Source organism: Zonotrichia leucophrys, unplaced genomic scaffold, assembly GCF_028769735.1.
Source record: "Zonotrichia leucophrys gambelii isolate GWCS_2022_RI unplaced genomic scaffold, RI_Zleu_2.0 Scaffold_876_20416, whole genome shotgun sequence".
NCBI classification, from domain to species: Eukaryota; Metazoa; Chordata; class Aves; order Passeriformes; family Passerellidae; genus Zonotrichia; species Zonotrichia leucophrys.
This window is the reverse complement of record NW_026993081.1, coordinates 1-20,416: the sequence shown is the minus strand read 5'-3', so window position 1 is coordinate 20,416 and position 20,416 is coordinate 1. Positions and strand designations below refer to the sequence as shown.

The window sequence follows — 20,416 nt, the reverse complement described above, 5'->3', positions numbered from 1 at the left end:
AAACGCATCCCAAAAACATCCCCCAAAATCACCCCAAACCACGCGGGACATGGTCAGCAGGCCTGGCAGGGAGAAATGGCCAAAAAACACCCAAATTCAACCCAAAAATAACCCAAAATCACCCCAAAATTACCACAAAATCACCTGCCAAAACCTCCCCAAAACACCCCCAAAAATAACCCAAAATCACCCCAAAATTACCACTAAATTACCTGCCAAAACCTCCCCAAAACACCCCCAAATTCAACCCAAAAATAACCCAAAATCAGCCCAAAATTACCATAAAATCACCCCCCAAAATCACCCCAAAAACACCCCAAATAAAACCCAAACGCATCCCAAAAACATCCCCCAAAATCACCCCAAACCACGCGGGACATGGTCAGCAGGCCTGGAATGGCACAAAAACAGCCCAAATTCAACCCAAAAATAACCCAAAATCACCCCAAAATTACCATAAAATCACCTCCCAAAACCAGCCCAAATTCAACCCAAAAACAGCCTGAAAACACCCCGAAAATAACCCAAACACGTCCCAAAATTACCATAAAATCACCTCCCAAAAACACCCCAAATTCAACCCAAAAATAACCCAAAATCACCCCAAAATTACCATAAAATCACCTCCCAAAAACACCCCAAAATCAACCCAAAAATAACCCAAAATCACCCCAAAATTACCATAAAATCACCTCCCAAAACCAGCCCAAAATCAACCCAAAATCACCCCCAGAGACCCCTCCAAAAACCCCCAAAAAGCACCCCAAAACCAACCCACAGACCCCCATTAACCTCCTCAAAACCCCCAAAAATGCCCCAAATATCCCCAAAAACACCCCAAAACCAACCCTCCAAAAATCCCTGAGACCCCCCAAAACCCACTCAGAGACCCAAAACCCCCCTAAATATCCCCAAATGAATCACTCAGAAAATCCCAAAACCCCCTAAATATCCCCAAATAAATCACTCAGAGACCCCAAAAACCCCCTAAATATCCCCAAATAAATCGGAGACCCCAAAAACCCCCTAAATATCCCCAAATAAATCACTCAGAGACCCCAAAACCCCGTAAATATTCCCAAATAAATCCCCCTAAATATCCCCAAAAATAACCCCAAAAACCTCCTAAATATCCCCAAACTCAGAGACCCCAAAAACCCCTCAGAGACCCCCCAAAATCCGCCCAGGTGAGACCCCCGCCCACCTTTCCGGTACAGGTAGAACACGGCCAGGGGGGAGGCGTAGTACGAGATGGACCAGAGCACCGAGGCCTGCGGGACCCCCGGGTGAGACCCCAAAATGGGACACCCAAAATGGGACCCCCAAATGGGGCACCCAAATGGGACCCCAAAATGGGACCCCAAAATGGGACCCCCAAAATGGGACCCCCAAATGGGGCACCCAAAATGGGACCCCAAATGGGACCCCAAATGGGGAACCCAAAATGGGACACCCCTAAATGAGACCCCAAAATGGGACCCCCAAAATGGGGCACCCAAAATGGGACCCCCAAAATGGGGCACCCAAAATGGGGCACCCAAAATGGGACCCCCAAAATGGGGCACCCAAAATGGGGCACCCAAATGGGACCCCAAAATGGGACCCCAAAATGGGGCACCCAAAATGGGACCCCCAAAATGGGGCACCCAAAATGGGGCACCCAAAATGGGGCACCCAAAATGAGACCCCCAAAATGGGACCCCCAAATGGGGCACCCAAAATGGGACCCCCAAATGGAACCCCTAAAATGGGGCACCCAAATGGGGCACCCAAAATGGGGCACCCAAATGGGACCCCCAAAATGGGACCCCCAAAATGGGGCACCCAAAATGGGACCCCCAAATGGAACCCCTAAAATGGGGCACCCAAAATGGAACCCCCAAAATGAGACCCCAAAATGGGGCACCCAAAATGGGACCCCAAAAATGGGGCACCCAAAATGGGACCCCAAAATGGAACCCCCAAATGGGACCCCAAAATGAGACCCCCAAATGGGACCCCCAAAATGGGACCCCCAAAATGGGGCACCCAAAATGGGACCCCAAAATGGGACCCCCAAAATGGGACCCCCAAATGGGGCACCCAAAATGGGGCCCCCAAAAGGGGCCCCCAAAATGGGGCACCCAAATGGGACCCCCAAAATGGGGCACCCAAATGGGACCCCCAAATGGAACCCCTAAAATGGGGCACCCAAAATGGAACCCCCAAAATGAGACCCCCAGAGAACCGAGGCCTGCGGTAATTTCGGGGGTCTCTGGGTTGGTTTTTTGGGGGTCTCAGGGTTGGTTTTTGGGGTCTCTGGGTTGGTTTTGGGGTGGTTTTTAGGGGTCTCTGGGTTGGTTTTTCGGGGGTCTCAGGGTTGGTTTTCGGGGGTCTCTGGGTTGATTTTGGGGTGGTTTTTAGGGGTCTCAGGGTTGGTTTTCGGGGGTCTCTGGATGGGTGTTCAGGGGTCTCTGGGTTGGTTTTCGGGGGTCTCTGGGTTGGTTTTTAGGGGTCTCTGGGTTGGTTTTTTGGGGGTCTCTGGGTGGGTTTTTGGGGGTCTCAGGGTTGGTTTTGGGGTGATTTTTAGGGGTCTCAGGGTTGGATTTTTGGGGGTCTCAGGGTCGGTTTTTGGGGTGGTTTTTGGGAGTCTCAGTGTTGGATTTTCGGGGGTCTCTGGGTTGGTTTTTGGGGGTCTCAGGGTTGGTTTTCGGGGGTCTCAGGGTTGGTTTTGGGGGTCTCAGGGTTGGTTTTTTGGGGTCTCTTAGTTGGTTTTTTGGGAATTTTAGGTTGGTTTTTTGGGGATATCTGGGGGGTTTTGGTTGGTTTTTGGAGGTGGTCTCGAGTGGTTTGGGTGTTTTAGGGTCTCTAGGTTGGTTTTTTGGGGTCTCTGGTTGGTTTTTGGGGGTCTCTGGTTGGTTTTTGGGGGTTCCGGTTGTTCTCGGGGGTTCTAGGTTGGTTTTTGGGGGTATCCGGGTGGGGTTTTTGGGGGTCTCAGGGCTGATTTTGGGGTGGTTTTTGGGGGTCTCAGGGTTGGTTTTCGGGAGTCTCAGGGTTGGTTTTTTGGGGGTCTCTGGGTTGGTTTTCGGGGGGGTTCTCTAGGTTGGTTTTTGGGGGTATCCGGGTGGGGTTTTTGGGGTAAAACTCGGGGAAATCGGGGTAAACCGGAGAGAATCGGGGTCAGGCCGGGTCAGGCCGGTGCCCCGGTGCCCGGTGGGCCTCACCAGGGCCAGGACGCTGTCCGTGTGCTTCTCCAGCCCCCGCGGTTGGTAATACGAGTCCTATTGTGGGGAGGGGGGAGGGAAATAACGGGGGGCACCGGGGGTCAGCGCCGTTCCCATGGCAACCGCCGCCGCCCCGCGCGCGCATGCGCCTCACCCAGGCCGGCTCCCCGCGCTCGGTGCCGCCGCCGCCGCTCCCCGGGGCCGGCCCGGGCGGCCGGGGCCGATGGACCCGGTAAAGCCGCGGGCCCAGGACGCAGCTGAGGAGCTTCGCCATGACGGCGGCGCCGGAAGTGGCGGCGCTTCCGGGTAACGGCGCTTCCGGGGCGAGACCGGAACCGGCGGTGAAGCCACGCCCACTTACCGGGGGGCGTTGTTATGGGAATGGGGCGGGACAAAATGGCGGCCTTGTCATGGGAATATGGGCGGGACAAATGGCGGCGTTGTCATGGGGAAACGTGGGCGGGACAAAATGGCGGCGTTGTTATGGAAACGGGGGCGGGACAAGATGGCGGCGTTGTCATGGGAATATGGGAGGGACAAAATGGCGGCGTTGTTATGGAAACGTGGGCGTAACAACATGGCGGTGCTGTTATGGAAACGGGGGCGGGACAAGATGGCGGCGTTGTTATGGAAACGGGGGCGGGACAAGATGGCGGCGTTGTCATGGGAACAGGGGCGGGACAAGATGGCGGCGTTGTCACGGGGACAAAATGGCGGCGTTGTCATGGGAACGCGAGAAAAGGCCTCGAAATGCACCAAAGGCGGCGGAAATCGGCCCAAAATCCAGCGAATGGGGCGGGAATGGGGAAAAGAGGCCCCAGAACCGGATGGAGGTGACTCAAAACAGCTGAAAGTGACCCCAAAGCCGGCCTGGAATGCACCGAATCCACCCAAAATGATGCAAATTGGTCTGGAACAACCCCAAAACCTCCCTAAACCAGCTCCAAGTGTCCCAAAATACACAAAACCACCTGAAATCCCTCAAATCCACTTAAATGACCCCAAATTCCTCCCAAAACCACCCAGGAGTGCCCCAAAATCTGTTTAAGGTGACCCCAAAGGCCTCGATTGTCCCCAAACCGCCCAGGCCGACTCCAAATTCCCCCAATGGAACTGCAACCAAAATGCCCCTAATTTCACCCAAAACACGCCAAATTTCACCCCAAACCAACCTCAACCACCCCAAACCACCCCAAAAAATCCCAAATTCTGCCAAACCACCCAAAGAACTCCTAAATTCCACCAAACCACCCCAAACTCGCCCAAACCCTGCCAAACCAGGCCCGAAGGCCCCGAGACGTCCCAAATTTCACCCAAAATGCCCCAAATTTCACCCAAAAGACCCCAAATTTCACCCAAAATGCCCCAAATTTCACCCAAAAGACCCCAACCCAACCAGAACCACCCCAAAACCCCCCAAATTCCACCCAAAAACCCCCAAATTCCACCAAACCACCCCAGACTCGCCCAACCCCTCCAAACCAGGCCCGAAGGCCGCGAGACGCCCAAATTCCCCCAAAAAAGAGCCAAAATCGCCGCGTTTCAGCCCAAATCTCTTTTGGGGGTCAGGGGGGGTTGGGGGTTCGGGGTCCTGGGGGCATTTTGGGGGTCCTGGGGGGTTTTTCTGGGGGTCCCTCAGCGGATGGTCTTGACGGGGCTCTTGAAGTTGCTGGCGGCCTGGAGCTGCAGCTGGTACGCCATGGGGTGGATCTTGAACCCGTAGAGCCTGGGGAGAAAAACCAGGATTTTGGGAAAAATGGGAATTTTGGGGGAAAAATGGGGATTTTGGGAAAACATTTGGGATTTTTGGGGGGAAAATTGGGCATTTTTGGAGGAAAATGGCAGATTTTGGGGGAAAAAATGGGGATTTGGGAAAACAGGGATTGGGGGAAAACAGGGATTTGGGAAAAATCTGTGCTTGTTATGCTGGTTTTCACTGGGGTTTTGGGGTCGTTTTCCCTTTTTTTGTCTCTCTCATTTCCTCAGGGCTTTTTGGTAAAATTTCCCTGAGTTTTGACCTTGTTTCCACTGAGTGTTTTGGGGTTGTTTCCCTGAGTTTTGACCTCATTTTTGCTGGGCCGGTACTCGGGGTGCACCTTTGGATTTTTTGGGGTGTTTTTGGGGGTGTTTCTGGGGGATGTTTTGGGAGTGTTTTTGGGGATCTTTTTGGGGTGTTTTTGGGAATATTTTTGGGGTGTTTTGGGGGTTTTCTTGGGGTGTTTTTGGGGTGGTTTTGGTTTTTTTTGGGGGTGTTTTGGGGATGTTTTTGGGGTTCTCTTGGGTTTTTTTGGGGGTGTTTTTGGGGTGGTTTTGGTTTTTTTTGGGGTGTTTTGGGGTGTTTTTGGGGATTTTTTGGGGGTTTTTTGGGGGTTTCTGGGTGGTTTTGGTTTTTTTTGGGGTGTTTTGGGGATGTTTTTGGGATTTTTTGGGGTGTTTGGAGGTGTTTTTGGGGCTGTTTTCAGGGGTGTTTTAGGGATTTTTGGGGATGTTTTGGGGGTGTTTTTGGGAATATTTTTGGGGATTTTTTGGGGTGTTTTTGGGGTGTTTCACTGACCTGGGCACGAACTGGTTGGTGGGGCGCTTGGGCCGGTACTCGGGGTGTTTTCGGGGTGGTTTTGGGGATTTTTTGGGGTGTTTTTGGGAATATTTTTGGGAATATTTTTGGGCGGGTTTTTGGGGTGTTTCTGGTGGTTTTTGCGGTGTTTTTAGGGTGTTTTTGGGGATTTTTGGTGGGTTTTTGGGAATATTTCTGGGATTTTTTGGGGTGTTTTGGGGGTGTTTCACTGACCTGGGCACGAACTGGTTGGCGGGGCGCTTGGGCCGGTACTCGGGGTGTTTTTGGGGATTTTTGGGTGGTTTTTGGGGTGTTTTTGAGGTTCTCTTGGGTTTTTTTGGGGGTGTTTTTGGGATGGTTTTGGGTTTTTTTTGGGGGTGTTTTGGGGATTTCTTGGTGTGTTTTTGGGGATTTTTGGGGTGTTTTTGCTTTTTTAGGTATTTTTGGGAATATTTTGGATAATTCGATGCTTTTGCTGATTTTTGGGGTGTTTTGGTGTTTTCTGACCTGCAGAATTTTCGCTGGGCCGGTACTCGGGGTGCTTTGGGGGTGTTTTGGGGTGTTTTGATATTTTGGGGATTTTGGGTTTGGGTGTTTTTGGGTTTTTGGGGTGTTTTTGGGAATATTTTTGGGGATTTTTGGTGTTTGGTGTTTTTGGGGTGTTCCGACCTGGCACGAACTGGTTGGCGGGGCACTTGGGCCGGTACTCGGGGTGCACCTTTGGATTTTGGGGTGTTTTTGGGGTTTTTTGGGGTTTTTTGGGTGTTTTTGGGGTTTTTTGGGGTGTTTTTGGGGGTGTTTTGGGGTGGTTTGGTTTTTTTGGGGTGTTTTGAGGATTTTGGGTGTGTTTTTGAGAATGATTTTGGGAATATTTTTGGGATTTTTGGGTGGTTTTTGGGGTGTTTTAGGGTTCTCTGGTTTGGGGGGGTTGGTATTGGGTTTTTTTGGGGTGGTTTTGGGTGTTTTGGGGATTTTTTGTTTTGTGAGAGGGGTTTTTTGGAATATTTTTGTGGTGTTTTTGGGGTGTTTTTGGGATATTTTTGGGGTGTTTCACTGACCTGGGCACGAACTGGTTGGCGGGGCGCTTGGGCCGGTACTCGGGGTGCACCATGAACAGCATGTGCGGGAAGCCGGTGCCGAAGTAGGCGCCGTCCGTGTGGTGGTGCCGCGACGACTTGGGCGTGTACACGTCCATGCACTTGGGGCAATAGAGCTTCACCATGGCCTCCCCGGGGATGTCCGACAGCCCTGGGACCCCAGACCCAAATCAGAGACCCCAAAAAACCCCCAAAAAATCCCATAGAAATCCCCATAGAAATCCCCCCAAAGGGACCCCAGCCCCACGGTGTGTACAAGTCCATGCACTTGGGGCAATAGAGCTTCACCATGGCCTCCCCGGGGATGTCCGACAGCCCTGGGACCCCAGACCCAAATCAGAGACCCCAAAAAACCCAAAAATCCCCATAGAAACCCCCCCAAAGGGACCCCAGCCCCACGGTGTGTACAAGTCCATGCACTTGGGGCAGTAGAGCTTCACCATGGCCTCCCCGGGGATGTCCGACAGCCCTGGGACCCCAGACCCAAATCAGAGACCCCAGACCCAAATCAGAGACCCCCAAAAACCCCAAAAATCCCCATAGAAACCCCCCCAAAGGGACCCCAGCCCCACGGTGTGTACAAGTCCATGCACTTGGGGCAGTAGAGCTTCACCATGGCCTCCCCGGGGATGTCCGACAGCCCTGGGGGGCACAGAGACCCCAGACCCAAATCAGAGACCCCAAAAACCCCAAAAATCCCCATAGAAATCCCCCCAAAGGGACCCCAGCCCCACGGTGTGTACAAGTCCATGCACTTGGGGCAATAGAGCTTCACCATGGCCTCCCGGGGATGTCGACAGCCTGGACCCCAGACCAAATCAGAGACCCCAAAAATCCCCATGAAACCCCCTAAGGGACCCCGAGTGAGAAAAACCAAAAAAAAAAAAAAACAAAAAACCCAAATAATTCTTCTAGAGACCCCAATAAAGCCCGAAAAAATCATAAATAAAGCGCAAAAAATCCCAAATAAAGCCCCAAAAAAATACAAAATAAAGCCACAGAGACCCCAGACCCAAATCAGAGACCCCAAAAATCCCATAGAAACCCCCCAAAGGACCCCAGCCCACGGTGTGTACACGTCCATGCACTTGGGGCAGTAGAGCTTCACCATGGCCTCCCCGGGGATGTCCGACAGCCCTGGGACCCCAGACCCAAATCAGAGACCCCAAAAATCCCCACAGAAACCCTCCTAAGGGACCCCGTGTGGGAAAAACAAAAAAAAAAACCAAAAAAAACACAAATAATCCTTCATAAGAGACCCCAAATAAAGCCCAAAAAATCCCAAATAAAGCCCAAAAAAAATCACAAATAAAGCCCAAAAAAATCATAAATAAAGCCCAAAAAATCCCAAATAAACCCCTGAGGAGACCCCGTGGGGGAAAACCCCAAATAAACCCCAAATGAACCCCGAAAAGACTCCAAATAAATCCCAAATAAATGCTAAATATACCCCAAATAAAACCCAAAGAGACCCCAATCCAAAACAGACACCCCAAAAAACCCAGAAAAACCCCTAAGAGACCCTATGGGGAAAACCTCCAAAAAACCCCAAATAAACCCCAAAAAACCTCTCTGAGGGACCCCAAATAAACTCGAAAGAGATCCCAAATAAATCCCAAATCAACTCCAAATAACCCCAAAGTGACTCCTTCCAGTACAAACCAGTACAAACCAGTAACCCCAAATCCCCTTTAACCCTTTCCCAGCGCCCCCAGTATAAACCAGTACAAACCAGTACAAACCAGTAACCCCAAATCCCCTTTAACCCTTTCCCAGTGCCCCCCAGTATAAACCAGTATAAACCAGTATAAACCAGTATAACCCAGTATAACCCAATATAAACCAGTATAAACCAGTATAACCCAGTATAAACCAGTATAACCCACTATATCCCAGTATAACCCAGTATCCCCAGTACCGATGGGCAGCATGGGCTGGTTCTCACAGTGCCCCCAGTATAAACCAGTATAACCCAGTATAAACCAGTATAAACCAGTACCGATGGGCAGCATGGGCTGGTTCTCGCAGTGCCCCCAGTATAAACCAGTATAACCCAGTATAACCCAGTATAACCCAGTACCGATGGGCAGCATGGGCTGGTTCTCGCAGTAGACCCGTGGGCAGTACCCGAAGTCTCCCTGCTGGTACTTCTCCAACTGGGGGGATAAAAGGGGGTTATGGGGGTCTTGGGGGGTCTCAGAGGGGATTTGGGGGTCTCAGGGTGGGGGTCCTGGGGGTCTCTGGGGGGGTTTGGGGTCTCAGGGTGGGGGTCCCGGGGTCTCTCATCATCTGGGCAATGCCCCTGTTGGTCAGGATATGGGTCAGGGTCTCTGGGGGGGCTTGGGGGTCTCAGGGGAATTTGGGGAAGGATCTCAGGGGTCTCTGGGGGAATTTAGGGGTCCCAGGGGTGGTCTCAGGGGTTCCTGGGGGTCCCAGGGGATTTTGGGGAGGGGTCTCACCATCTGGGCGATGCCCCGGTTGGTCAGGATGTACCGCGCGTGGATCAGGGGGGGCTCAGGGTGGGTGTCAGGGTTGGTCTCAGGGCAGGGGTCTCAGGGGGATTTGGGGAGGGGTCTCAGAGGGATTTGGGGAGGGGTCTCAGGTAATTTGGGGAGGGGTCTCAGAGGGGATTTGGGAGGGTCTCAGGGTAATTTGGGGAGGGGTCTCACCATCTGGGCAATGCCCCGGTTGGTCAGGATGTACCAGGCGTGGATCAGGGGTGGCTCAGGATTGGTCTCAGGGGATTTGGGGAGGGGTCCCAGGGTAATTTGGGGAGGGGTCTCAGGGTAATTTGGGGAGGGGTCTCACCATCTGGGCGATGCCCCGGTTGGTCAGGATGTACCGCGCGTGGATCAGCCCGTAGAGCATCTCGGCCGCCTGCTCGATCAGATCGCTCTGGTTGGGGTTGTCCTCCAGCTCCTCGTCTGGGGAGGGGGCAACAACGGGGTCAGGACCCCCTGAGACCCCCCCAAATACCCCAGAGACCCCCAAATCCCCCAATGCCCCCCAATTCCCCCCAAAGCTCTGGTTGGGGTTGTCCTCCAGCTCCTCGTCTGGGGAGGGGGCAACAAAGGGGGTCAGGACCCCCTGAGACCCCCCCAAATACGCCCTGAGACCCCCCCCAAATCCCCCCTGAGACCCCCCTGAGTGCCCCCAAATCCCCCTGAGACCCCCAACCCACCCAGAGACCCCCAGAGACCCCCAAACCCCCCAAAGCTCTGGTTGGGGTTGTCCTCCAGCTCCTCGTCTGGGGAGGGGGCAACAAAGGGGTGTCTGGACCCCCAAATATCCCCCCAAATACCCCAGAGACCCCCAGAGTGCCCCCAAATCCCCCAGAGACCCCCCTGAGCCCCCAGCCCCAATTACCGGGCTCCAGCTCCACGATCATGTCCTGATGAATGCCCCCAAAGCCCCCAGACCCTTTACAAGCCCCCCAAAGCCCCAGCCCTCCCAAAGCCCCCAGCCCCAATTACCGGGCTCCAGCTCCAGGATCATGCCCAGGTTGATCCCCCAGACCCCTCCCCGAAGCCCCCAGCCCCAATTACCGGGCTCCAGGTCCAGGATCATGTCCAGGTTGACCCCCAGACCCACCCCGAAGCCCCCAGCCCCAATTACCGGGCTCTAGGTCAGGATCACATCCAGACTAATGCCCCAAAGCCCCAGACCCTCCCCAAAGCCCCCAGCCCCAATTACCTGGCTCCAGCTCCACGATCATGCCAGGCTGATCCCCAGACCCCTCCCCAAAGCCCCCAGCCCCAATTACCCGGCTCCAGGTCCAGGATCACGTCCTGATGGACCTCCCCGCAGCCCCCAGCCCCAATTACCGGGCTCCAGGTCCAGGATCATGCCCAGGTTGATCCCCCAGACCCCCCCCCAAAGCCCCCAGACCCAATTACCGGGCTCCAGGTCCAGGATCATGTCCAGGGCCTGTCTGTAGTGCGGCACCTGCTCGTTCAGCCCCGTCAGGTTGAACTTGTCCTGGATGTAATCCTCGTCCACCTGCAATTGGGGAGCAAACGGGGGGCTTGGGGGTCCCTTCGGGGTCCGCGAGGGTCCCGGGGCTGTCCCGGGGGTCCCACCGGGGGTCCCGTCCCCACCTCACAGAAGAACTCGTTGCCGCGGAGGCCGCAGAACCACGAGATCCACGACACCTCCTCGGAGCTGCTCATGGTCCCGGGGATCTGCGGGGAACAACGGCGACCGTGAGACCCTCCCGGGACCCCCCCCCAAATCTTCCCCCCGGGAAACTCCCGGTGCTCCCCGGGCCCACCGAGCCCCGCACTCCCCGCACCACAGGGAGGTCCGGAGGGGCCCCGAGATACTCTCGGAACCTCTGGAAGCCCCCGGGACCCTCCCAAGCCCGTCCCGGTCCCGTCCGGTGCTCCCGGTACCGCCGGGGCCTCACCGGGCCCACCGAGCCCCGCACCCCCGCACCGCCCGCACACCAAGGCCGGCCCGGACGGACCCCAAAGGGCACTAAAAGACCCCCAGGACCCCCCGGGACCCTCCCGAGCCCCTCCCGGTCCCGTCCCGGTGCCCCCGGAGCCCCCCGGGCCTCACCCGCCGCTTGAGGGGCGCTCCGGGCACGATCCGCGCACGCGCAGCCGCCGCTTCCGCCCCAAACCCCGCCCCTGCGCCGGACACAACCAATCACAGCCGCCCGTCCGCCATTTCCGGTTCGTTGACCAATCAGCGCCGCGCTGCGCCGAAGCTTCCGCCCGGACTGCGGTCCCGCGCCTGTGCGGACCAATCAGAGCCCGCCCGGTGAGTCACGTGGTTCCGCAGCACCGATCACAACTTCCGGTGGCGGTGACAAGGAACGGACGGGACCCTCAAAACTGCCCCGGGGCCCTCCCGGTGGCCGCCATGGCCCTGATCGAGTTCCGCCGTGCCCGGGAGCCCGCGGGCCGCTGGAAGGACGGGCAGCTGCAACCGGAGCCGCCGCCGCCGCCGCCTCCCGAGGCCTCCGCGGCCTCCGCCGATCCCGGTGCCGCAGCTCGGAGCTTCTACGAGAGCTTATTCACCGAGAGCGGCGGCGCGGAGCCCGCCTCGGAGCCGCCCAGGTGGGTGCGATTCCAGTGAATCAATTAATAATTAATAATTCGGTAATTAACTATTAATAATAATTAACGGTTTGTTTCCGTAGCCCCGCCCACTTCTGCCGCAGCTGCGGGGCCTCGTTCCGTGACTCCCCCGCCCGGCACCGCCGCTCCACCGCGCACCTGCTGGGCCTGCCCGCCGCCCCCGGTTCCGGTTCCGGTTGGGTTCCCGGTCCCGGTTCCGGTTCCGGCGCCTGCTCCGGGCCCGGGTACCGGCTGCTGCTGCGGGCGGGCTGGGCCGGCGGCGGGCTGGGCCCGGCGGGGCGGGGGCGGCTCCTCCCGGTGCCCACGGAGCTCAAACGGGACCGGGCCGGGCTGGGCTGGGCGCGGGGCCGGCACCGGAACCGGGCCCGGATCTCGCACTTCGGGCCCGGCGACACCGCGGCCGTGGCGGGGCCGAACCGGAAACAGAACCGGGCCCGGTTCGGTTCTGAGGCGGGGCCGGACCGGGGGCAGCACCGGGAGCGGGACCGGGCCCGGTTCGGTACCGAGGAGGCGGAACGGGGATGGGAGATCTGGATGAGGCGGGAATGGGAACGGGAGGAGGCACCGGAGAATCCCCTCAGGCACCTGAGGGAGCACCGGGACCACCGGGACCCCCAAAATCCCGCCCGGGACCCCTTCAGAGACATCGGGACCCCCCCGAGACCACCGGGACCCCCCTGAGAGGGCCCCGGGACCCCCAAAACCCCTCCTGAGACCCCCCTGAGGCACCTGAGAGGGCCCCGGGACCCCCCCCGGGCGGTTTTTGGACTCTCCCGGATTTTTGGGGCCCCCCCCCCCCCCCGGGGCGGTTTTTGGATTCTCGCGGATTTTTGGAGCCCCCCCCTCCCCCTCGGGCGGTTTTTGGGGTTCCCCCGGGGTTTCAGATTCTCCACTTGTGGTTTTGGGCCCCTCCCCGGAATTTTGGGGCGCTCTCGGGACCGTTTGGGGCCCCCCCAGAGTTTCAGATTCTCCACATGTGGTTTTGGGCCCCCCCACCCCCGGGACGGTTTTCAGGGCCCCTCCCCGGAATTTTGGGGCTTCCTCGGGACCGTTTTGGTTTTGCCCCGAATTTTTGGGGCCCTTCCGGATTTTTTGGAACCCCACCAGGGCGTTTTTCGCCCGTTTTTTGTCCTGTTTTTTTGCACAAGGCGGTTTTTGCTCCCCCCCCCCCCCCCCGATTTTTGGGGCTTTCCAGGGCGGTTTTTGAGCCCCCCCCCCCCCAGATTTTCAGGGCCCCCCCGGGACAGTTTTGGGCTCTCCCCGGATTTTTGGGTCCCCCTAAATGCCAAAAATGTGAATTTTGGGTGTCCCCCCTCACGGCGTTTTTTGGGATCCCCCTCCCCCGAATTTTTGGGACCCTCCCCCAGAGTTTTTGGGACCCCTCAGGACAATTTTTGGCCTCCCCCCCAGATTTTTGGGACCCCCACATTTTTTTGGGTCTCCCCAATGCAATTTTGGGACACCCCCCAAATTGCAATTTTTGGTTTCCCCCTGTGGGATTTTTTTGCCCTCCCCCGCCCCCCCTCAGGCGCTTTTTTGGGCCGTTCCGCTTTTTGGGGCTCCCCCCCGCCCCCACAATGGGAAAACCCAGCGCGGCGGGGGCGGGGTCTCATTAACATAATTAGCTGCTTAATTCCCCCCTATAATTAGATCATAATAATTAACGAGCTGATTAACTGAGCTGTTAATTAAGGGCTGGCTCATTAATTGGGGGGGGGGCAGCTGTAAAGTTTGAGGGAGGGGAGAGCGGCCGGGGACCCCCCCATCCCCTCCCGCGGTGGTTCCGGTCTCGGTTCCGTTTCCGGTTCCGGGGGGAGTCCCAGTGCCGGGGCCGCCCCGTGCGGGGGCCGGGGGGGCTCTTAAAGGTTCCGGGGGGGGCCTGGCCCGGTCAGAGCCGCCATGGCCGGGCCCCCCCCGCGCCCCCCCCGGGCCCGCGGCGTTTCTGTCGCCTCTGTCACCGTTCCCGGTGTCGCCTCTGTCACCGTCACCGTTCCCGGTGTCGCGGGTGTGGCGCTGCTGCTGCTGCTGCTGGTGCTGCCCGCGGGGGCCACGCGGTTGCCCCGACAGGTATGGACCCCCCCCCCGTGTCACCTGTGTGTCCCCTGTGTGTCACCTGTGTCACCTCTGTGTCCCTTCAGTGTTCTATGGACCCCCTCCATGTCACCTGTGTGTCCCCTGTGTCCCATGGACTGCCTGTGTGTCACCTGTGTCACCTCTGTGTCCCCCCCCTTGTCCTATGGACCCTCTCCATGTCACCTGTGTGTCCCTTCAGTGTCCTATGGACCCCCTCCATGTCACCTGTGTGTCCCCCTGTGTCACCTGTGTGTCCCCTGTGTCCCATGGACTGCCTGTGTGTCCCCTGTGTGTCACCTGTGTGTCACCTGTGTGTCCCTTCAGTGTCCTATGGACCCCCTCCATGTCACCTGTGTGTCCCCTCTGTGTCACCTCCTGTGGTATGGCCCTCGCCATGTCACCTGTGTGTCCCCCTGTGTCCCCTGTGTCCCATGGACTGCCTGTGTGTCCCCTGTGTGTCCCTTCAGTGTTCTATGGACCCCCCCCTTGTCACCTGTGTGTCCCCCCTGTGTCACCTGTGTCCTATGGACCCCCCCATCCATGTCCCCCCTGTGTCACCCCCTGTCCTGTGGAACTGCCCCCCTTTGTGTCCCCTTTGTGTCCCCGCCATTTGCCCCCTTTGTGTCCCCCCCTGACCCCTCTGTGACCCCTCCGTGACCCCTCTGTGACCCCTTTGTCCCCCCCTGACCCCTCTCTCTGTCCCCCCCAGGACCTCCCAGAGACGCCGCCCCCACCAATACCCGGTGAGTGCCCCCCCAGAGACCCCCAGACCCATTTAGACACCCCCAGACCCCCAGGGACCCCCCCAGAGACCCCCAAGGGGTCCCCACAATTTCCCAACGCCCCCCCCTGTGTCCCCAGGGCCCCCCCCGCAGGTGACACGAGGGGACAAACCGGCTGCGCACGTTGTGGGTGAGAAACTGGGGGCACTGGGATGGACTGGGGGGCACTGGGAAAGCGTTAAAATGGGGTTTGGGGTTACTGGTTTGTACTGGGAGGCACCGGAGGGGCACTGGGACAAACTGGGAGGGACTGGAGGGCACTGGGAGTCCCTGCTGTGGGAAGCAGGCATTTTTTGGGGGGATTTTTGGAGACTTCTGGGTGTATTTTTAGATACTTTGGGGGGTTTTTTGGGTATTCTTGGTGTCAGAGCTCCCTTTCCTCCCTTCCAGCCTCCCCGTGGCCGTCCTCCCGCGGCTCCCTGCGCTGGCAGGCCGGGATTTTGGGGCTATTTCTGTGGATTTTTAGGGCAGTTTTTTGGGGATTTTTCTGTGGATTTTTGGGGCAGTTTTTTCGGGATTTCTCTGTGGATTGTTAGGGCAGTTTTTGTATATTTTTGGTTATATTTTTGTATATATTTTATATTTTAACCATTTAATTTCTCTTCCAGCCTCGCCATGGCCGTCCTCCCGCGGCTCCCTGCGCTTTTGGGGCATTTCTGTGGATTTTTGGGGGGATTTCTGTAGATTTTGTATATATTTATATTTTAACCATTTTTCATTTCCAGCCTCGCCATGGCCGTCTCCCGGCTCCCTGCGCTGGCAGGCGGGGATTTTGGAGGGGCAGTTTTGCTTTTTGGATTTTTGGGGCCGTTTTGGTGGGGATTTCTGTAGATTTCTGTATATATTTTATATTTTAACCATTTCATTTCCAGCCTCTCCATGGCCGTCCTCCCGCGGCTCCCTGCGCTGGCAGGCCGGGATTTTGGGGTTATTTCTGTGGATTTTTGGGGCAGTTTTTTGAGGATTCTGGCATTTTTTTGGGGCAGATTTTTGGGGTTTTCGTGGTTTTTTGGGGCTGTTTTGGCCGGGATTTCTGTGGATTTTTGTATATATTTTATATTTTAACCCTGTTTTACCCATTTCCAGCCTCCCATGGCCGTTCTCCCGCGGCTCCCTGGCTGGCAGGCCGGGATTTTGGGGCAGTTTTCGTATGTTTTTGGTTATATTTTTGTATATATTTTATATTTTAACCCAGTTTTTCCCATTTCCAGCCTCTCCATGGCCGTCCTCCCGCGGCTCCCTGCGCTGGCAGGCGGGGATTTTGGGGGGATTTCTGTGGATTTTGGCTTTTTTGGGGCAGTTTTTTTGGGATTTCTGTAGATTTTTGTATATATATTATATTTTAACCCAATTTTTCCCATTTCCAGCCTCTCCATGGCCGTCCTCCCGCGGCTCCCTGCGCTGGCAGGCGGGCGTGGCGCCGGCGCTGGTGCGGAACGGAGTGCGCCTGCGCGGGAACCGCCTGGTGGTGCCCCGGGACGGGCTCTACTTCGTCTACGCCTCGGCCGCGTTCTCGGGCGGGCGCTGCGGGCCCGGGAGCGCCCCCAGGCGGCCGCTCCGCTTGGCGGTGTCGCGGCTCTCGCGAGAGTACCCGCGGGATGTGCCGCTGCTCCGCGCCGCCCGCTCCGTGTGCCCGCCCGGGGGGCTCGGGGGGCTCTGGGCAGAGACCCTGTACCAGGGCGCCGTGTTCCAGCTGCGCCGCGGGGACCGCCTGGCCGCCACCACCTCGGCCGGCCGCTTCCTGGACCTGCACGGCGCCGGGCACGCCTATTCTCGGCGGGGATGCTGGGCCGGATTCGGGGCGTTCTGGACCTGCAGGGGGCAGCCTTTGGGGTCTGGGGGTCTGGGGTGGACTTTGGGGGTCGGGGATTCTGGGGGTCTTGGGGAGCTCTGGGGGCTCAGGACCTTGGGGGTTCTTGGGGAGGCTCTGGGGGCTCAGGGCTTTGGGGTCTTGGGGGCTTGGGGGGGTCTCTGGGAGCTCTGGGGGCTTCGGGGTCTTGGGGGTCTTGGGGAGCTCTGGGGGTCTCTGGAGGCTTTGGGGTCTTGGGGAGCTCTGGGGGCTTCAGGGGTCTTGGGGGTTTTGGGGAGCTCAGGGGCTTCACGACCTTTGGGGTTCTGGGGTCTTGGGGGTCCCCAGGGCTCTGGGGGTCTCAGGGGCTTTGGGGTCTTGGGGGTCTCTGAGAGCTCTGGGGGTCTCAGGGGGCTTTGGGGTCTTGGGGGTCTCTGGGAGCTCCAGAAGCTCCAGGGGTCTCTGGGTGTTTCAGAGGGGTCTCGGGGGTCTCCGGGTTTGGGTCCCGGCTGGAATCAGCACCAGCAGCACCAACCGAGACCGACGAACGCGCTGCGAGAAGCTAAATTTATTTATTTTTCTATTTATAGACGTTTTTGTATGTAACTTTTGTACGTTTGTATCAGGTTTTTTAATAAGAGTTTTATCTATTTATAGCGAATTTTGCGGCCGAGCAGCCCCGGGCGCGGGCGGGGCCGGTAATTTATTCACTGCTGTGTAATTTATGGCGGAAAGTCCCAATAAAAGCGGAAATTGGGCAAAAACTCCGACCCGGGCGGGTTCAGTACCAGGAACGGCCGCGGCCGCGGGGGAGCCGAGAGCGGGGGCGGGCCCGGGGAGCTCCCCAGTCCATCCCAGTCCCTCCCAGTCCCTCCCATTTCCCTCCCAGTCCCTCCCAGTAACCCCATTTCCCCCCCAGTTCCCCCCCAGTTCCCTCCCAGTGTCCCCAGTTCCCCCGCTCGGTGGGCGTGGCTCCCGTTTCCACGGCAACCAGCGCCGCCATCCCTCCCGTCCGCCAGGGGGCGCCGCAGCGCCGCCGCCAGATGACGTCACCTCCAGGACCGCTCCACTCCGCGGGGGGGGCGCGCTTTCCCTCCCTCCCTCCGCACAGCATTGGTCTCGCCCGCTCGGCTCCCTCAGCCAATGGCGGCGCGTCCCCGCGTCGGCCCCGCCCCTCCCTGCGCGCGGCGCGGCCCGAGGCGCGCGCGGCGCATGCGCGGAGGCCCCGCGGGCCCTGTGTCGGAGGGAGGGAGGGAGGGGGGGGGCAGCGGAATCCGCCGCCATCCGGCGCCCGCCCGCCCCGCCCGCCGCCCCCGAGCGCGGAGCCGCCGACGCGGAGCCCGCCCGGGGCGGACAGGTGGGTACGGGAGCCGGGGGAGGGCGCGGGGATCCGCCCGTAACACTCCCCCCCCTCCAATCCCGGCTCCCTCAGCGCAGGCCCGGCCGCCATCTTGGAACGGCGAGGCCCCCTCACGCCGGGGCCCATCCCCCACCGCCGGTACCGGGAGGGGGCGGGGCCGGGGGTCCCGGTAAGGGGGGGGCGGGGTTTAGGGGGGTGTGTGAGGAGGGAGGGGCGGCTCCGTGACCCCCCCCCCCCGGTGTTCTGAGGGGGGGGGGTCGCGGCCTGCGGCCTGTACCGGGAGGCACCGGGGGGGAGCGGCGGCGGCGGCCCCGCGTGCCCCGGTGTGACCGAGCCCCCTCCCTCCCGCAGGTCCCGGTGCGGCCGATGCGGCGCCATGAGCGATCGGGCTGCGCGGGGCCGGCGCTACAACTGCCTGAGCCTCAGTGAGAGCTACCGGGGGCGGCCGCTCGAGCCCCCCCGCGCCGCCGGTAACCGGGACGGGGAACCGGGAACAGCCGGGTCATGGCGGGGGGGGTGTGGGGTCCGGGAATGAGGAGGGGGCTCCTAAATAGGGGAGGTTGTGGGGTCTCCAAAAATTGGGACTCTCTGTTTTTGGGGGGGATTGGTGCATTTGAGGAGGGGTCCTCAGAATGGGACCCTGAGGTTTTGAGGGGGATTTGTGGGTTTGAGGAGGGGTCCCCAAAATGGGGGGGTCCATTTTTGGGAGGGGTTGTGGGGTCCCTAAAATGGGACCCTCCGGGTTTTTGGGGAGAATTTGTGGGTTTGAGGAGGGGTCCCTAAAATAGGATCCTTTCGGTTTTGGGGGGGGTTGGGGAGGGGTCCCTAAAATGCGACCCCCTTGGTTTTGGGGGGAGTTACAGGGTTGAGGAGGGGTCTCCATAATGGGACCCACATGGTTTTGTGGGGGATTTGTGGGTTTGAGGAAGGGTCTCCAAAATGTGACCCCCAGGTTTTTGGGGGGAGTTTGGGGAGGGGTCCTCAAAATGTGACCCCCATGGTTTTGGGGGAGGTTGTGCATTTGAGGAGGGTCTCCAAAATGGGATACCCCTGGTATTTGAGGGGGTTCAAAGAGGGGTCTCCAAAATGTGACCCCCATGGTTTTGGGGGAGGTTGTGCATTTGAGGAGGGGTCTCCAAAATGGGATACCCCTGGTTTTTGAGGGGGTTTAAAGAGGGGTCTCCAAAATAAGACCCCTGTGGTTCTGGGGGGGGTTGTGCGTTTGAGGAGGGGTCTCCAAAATGGGATCCCCATGGTTTTGGGGGGATCTGTGGGTTTGAGGAGGGGTCTCCAAAATCAGACCCCTGTGGTTCTGGGGGAGAGTTGGGGAGGAAGGAGGGGTCCCCAAAATGAGGGGGTGGGTTCGGGGGTCCTGGGGGGGGGGATTTGGGGGTGTTTGGGGGTCCTGAGGGGGTTCAAGACCCATCTGTGTTAATTTGGGGGGATCTGGGTGGGGGTCTTGATGTGGCCTATATAGCCCCTCAGTGTGTGGGGGTCTCGGTTGGTCATGGGGGCAGTTTGGGGGTCCCGGGGGCAGTTCGGGGGTCTCGGGGGCAGTTTGGGGGTCGCTCAGGGGGTCTCTCCCCCCCCAGGCGCCCCCCGCCATGGGCTGCAGAGCCTGGGCAAGGTCTGGGGGGCTCAGTGGAGCTCAGGGGTTTCAGTACAGGTGGGGGCAGGTCGGGGTCCCGGGGCAGTTTGGGGGTGGCATTTGGTCGGGGGCAGGTCGGGGGTCTCGGGGTCATTTGGGGGTCGCTCAGGGGGTCTCTCCCCCCCAGGCGCCCCCCGCCATGGGCTGCAGAGCCTGGGCAAGGTGCGGGGGCTCAGTGGAGCTCAGGGGTTTCCATACAGGTTGGGGCAGTTCGGGGGTCTCGGTGGAAATTTGGGGGTCCGGCTTCGGGGGTTCAGGGGCAGGTCGGGGGTCCGGGGTCAGTTCGGGGGTCGCTCAGGGGGTCTCTCCCCCCAGGCGCCCCCCGCCATGGGCTGCAGAGCCTGGGCAAGGTCTGGGGGGCTCAGTGGAGCTCAGGGGTTTCAGTACAGGTTGGGGGCAGTTTGGGGGTCTCGGGGGCAGTTTGGGGGTCCCGGGGGCAGGTCGGGGGTCTCACCCTGAGCCCGTGCCCCCCCCCAGGCGCCCCCCGCCATGGGCTGCAGAGCCTGGGCAAGGTGCGGGGGGCTCAGTGGAGCTCAGGGGGCTCAGGGGCTCAGGCAGTTCGGGGGTCCGGGCAGTTTCGGGGGTCCCGGGGGCAGGTCGGGGGTCCCGGGGGCAGGTCGGGGTCGGGGGCAGGTCGGGTCTCGGGGGTCTCACCTGACCCCGGCCCCCCCAGGCGCCCCCCGCCATGGGCTGCAGAGCCTGGGCAAGGTGCCCACCCGGCGGATGCCGCCCCCCGCGCACCTGCCCAGCCTGAAGGCCGAGAACAAAGGCAACGACCCCAACGTGGCCCTGGTGCCCCGCGACGGCTCGGGATGGGCGAGCCGCA

General features: G+C 59.1%; 4 protein-coding genes across 4 annotated transcripts; 2 read left to right on the top strand and 2 right to left on the bottom strand.

Annotated features, from left to right (window-relative positions):
* Positions 1–368: 368 nt before the first annotated feature.
* On the bottom strand, positions 369–3,512 carry ABHD16A (abhydrolase domain containing 16A, phospholipase; the record flags this gene model as incomplete). The annotated part of the gene is made up of 4 exons (XM_064701583.1): positions 3,358–3,512; positions 3,204–3,260; positions 1,205–1,271; positions 369–391 (listed from the first exon to the last, which is right to left on the bottom strand). Coding segments are annotated over exons 1-4 (267 nt in total), but the record flags the coding sequence as incomplete, so codon positions are not given.
* Positions 3,513–4,738: 1,226 nt separating this feature from the next.
* On the bottom strand, positions 4,739–11,555 carry CSNK2B (casein kinase 2 beta). The gene is made up of 7 exons (XM_064701582.1): positions 11,415–11,555; positions 10,952–11,035; positions 10,751–10,853; positions 9,663–9,778; positions 8,935–9,010; positions 6,816–7,005; positions 4,739–4,929 (listed from the first exon to the last, which is right to left on the bottom strand). The coding sequence occupies exons 2-7, from the start codon at positions 11,021–11,023 to the stop codon at positions 4,839–4,841; spliced, it is 648 nt and encodes a 215-aa protein (XP_064557652.1). The 5' UTR covers positions 11,024–11,035; positions 11,415–11,555; the 3' UTR covers positions 4,739–4,838.
* GPANK1 (G-patch domain and ankyrin repeats 1) lies at positions 11,531–12,726 on the top strand. The gene is made up of 2 exons (XM_064701580.1): positions 11,531–11,917; positions 12,001–12,726. Exons 1-2 carry the CDS (start codon positions 11,721–11,723, stop codon positions 12,617–12,619), a joined length of 816 nt encoding a protein of 271 aa, XP_064557650.1. The 5' UTR covers positions 11,531–11,720; the 3' UTR covers positions 12,620–12,726.
* Positions 12,727–13,164: 438 nt separating this feature from the next.
* On the top strand, positions 13,165–20,410 carry LOC135442029 (uncharacterized; the record flags this gene model as incomplete). Its single annotated transcript, XM_064701579.1, has 7 exons — positions 13,165–14,005; positions 14,721–14,754; positions 14,873–14,923; positions 16,161–16,569; positions 17,502–17,939; positions 18,294–18,412; positions 20,264–20,410. Coding segments are annotated over exons 1-7 (1,366 nt in total), but the record flags the coding sequence as incomplete, so codon positions are not given.
* Between the last annotated feature and the right edge of the window lie 6 nt (positions 20,411–20,416).